Below are 1479 nucleotides of genomic sequence, written 5' to 3'. Positions count from 1 at the left end.
TAGAATATATTTTCGCCGTTATTTATTTATATTATATATATGTATTTGTATTAATAAACTTATTTTAAAAAAAGGAGGAAATATATTACCTCTAATGCGCAATTTTGAGGTATTATTTATGTAATATAAAATATTTCAAAGTTGCACGTAACACTTAGCGGAAGTAGTATGATTTTCTTTTTGTATGATGTCCAACTGATCATGTCATCATTGCTTGGTCAATATTGACTTATTCATTTCAATTTCTTCTTCCGCCTGTTCTCAGCAGCTTAGTTTCAGCTAAGAAAGAAAACGTCCATTGTTTATTATTGCCATCCTTATGAACTCCACAATATATGATCTTAACAAATATATACATAACTAATTTAAGCAATTGAAACAACATCAGTTAAATGAAACAAGCCTAAACTAGATTGTATATATTTCATAATAAGACAGGAAAATCCAATGACTTCAATGATAACAAATCACAAATTCATACCAAACAATGATATGAAATGGATTTCATTTTAAGCCCATATTATTATTGTTACACAAGTTCAATGTGCAAGCATCATTGATTTAAACTCACTAAAATCTACAAAACCATCACTATTAACATCATATTTACTCATAATTCTATCACAATCTAAATTATCCCACATTCCCAATTTCCAAAGCACACTTTGAAGCTCTTGAGGAGAAATAAGTCCATCACCATTCAAATCAAACACCTTAAATGCCTTAAACAAATCTTTATCCATTTCTTCTTCCTTCACTTCATCATTCTTCTCATTTCCAACATTATTATTGCCCAACAATATCATGTCATAAAAGTAAGAAAACTCATCAAAGTCCAAACCTTCCTTACCCACCAAATAGGCAAGCTCGTCTTCACTAACGTGTACACCGGTCTTATCTAGTAGCCAAACAAGCTCGTCTAGGCTTAACAAGCCGTCTTTGTTTTGGTCGAGGGAGTTGAACATTTGTTGGACGTCGGATGTGCTTAGAGAAGCCATGGTGACACAAAACATCTATGAGAATGCTAGGAAGATTATAATGTATGGTATTTTTTTCAAGTTGTTATGACTTGTGTTTAGATTAGATAGACATACATGTATTTATATATACAAAGAGAAATGAAGGATATGAATGACATAGCTAGACACGTACAAAACGTTAGCCAATATTGATGAAATCGTTACAAGGTATGCAACCACAACGAAGGTCACTAGGAAATTTCTAGGAAGACGATGAAAACCGTGGGAAAACAAATACAAATTTCTTTCTATTTTTATCTCTTAAATTATATAGTAAAATTTATTATTACTTTGATGAATATTTATTTAATTGTATTGTAAAAAGGAAATTGAACCTTCAATATTACCTAATAAAACAATGAAAATAGTCAATCTTCCTCTTTGGGCTAAATTTTAAGCTTTTAGCTCTCTTGATCGATTACGACTATTACGAGTATAACATGGATAAATTTTGCAAAAT

At 30.5% G+C, this 1479-nt stretch overlaps 1 protein-coding gene across 1 annotated transcript; it reads right to left on the bottom strand.

The window, feature by feature from the left end:
• Positions 1-452: 452 nt before the first annotated feature.
• Positions 453-1240, bottom strand: LOC110725465 (probable calcium-binding protein CML44). Its single transcript, XM_021904939.1, has one exon. It carries the CDS (start codon positions 1011-1013, stop codon positions 540-542), a length of 474 nt encoding a protein of 157 aa, XP_021760631.1. The 5' UTR covers positions 1014-1240; the 3' UTR covers positions 453-539.
• Between the last annotated feature and the right edge of the window lie 239 nt (positions 1241-1479).

The sequence above is a fragment of the Chenopodium quinoa genome, unplaced genomic scaffold (assembly GCF_001683475.1).
Source record: "Chenopodium quinoa cultivar QQ74 unplaced genomic scaffold, ASM168347v1, whole genome shotgun sequence".
NCBI classification, from domain to species: Eukaryota; Viridiplantae; Streptophyta; class Magnoliopsida; order Caryophyllales; family Amaranthaceae; genus Chenopodium; species Chenopodium quinoa.
This window is presented reverse-complemented; position numbering and strand designations above follow the sequence as displayed.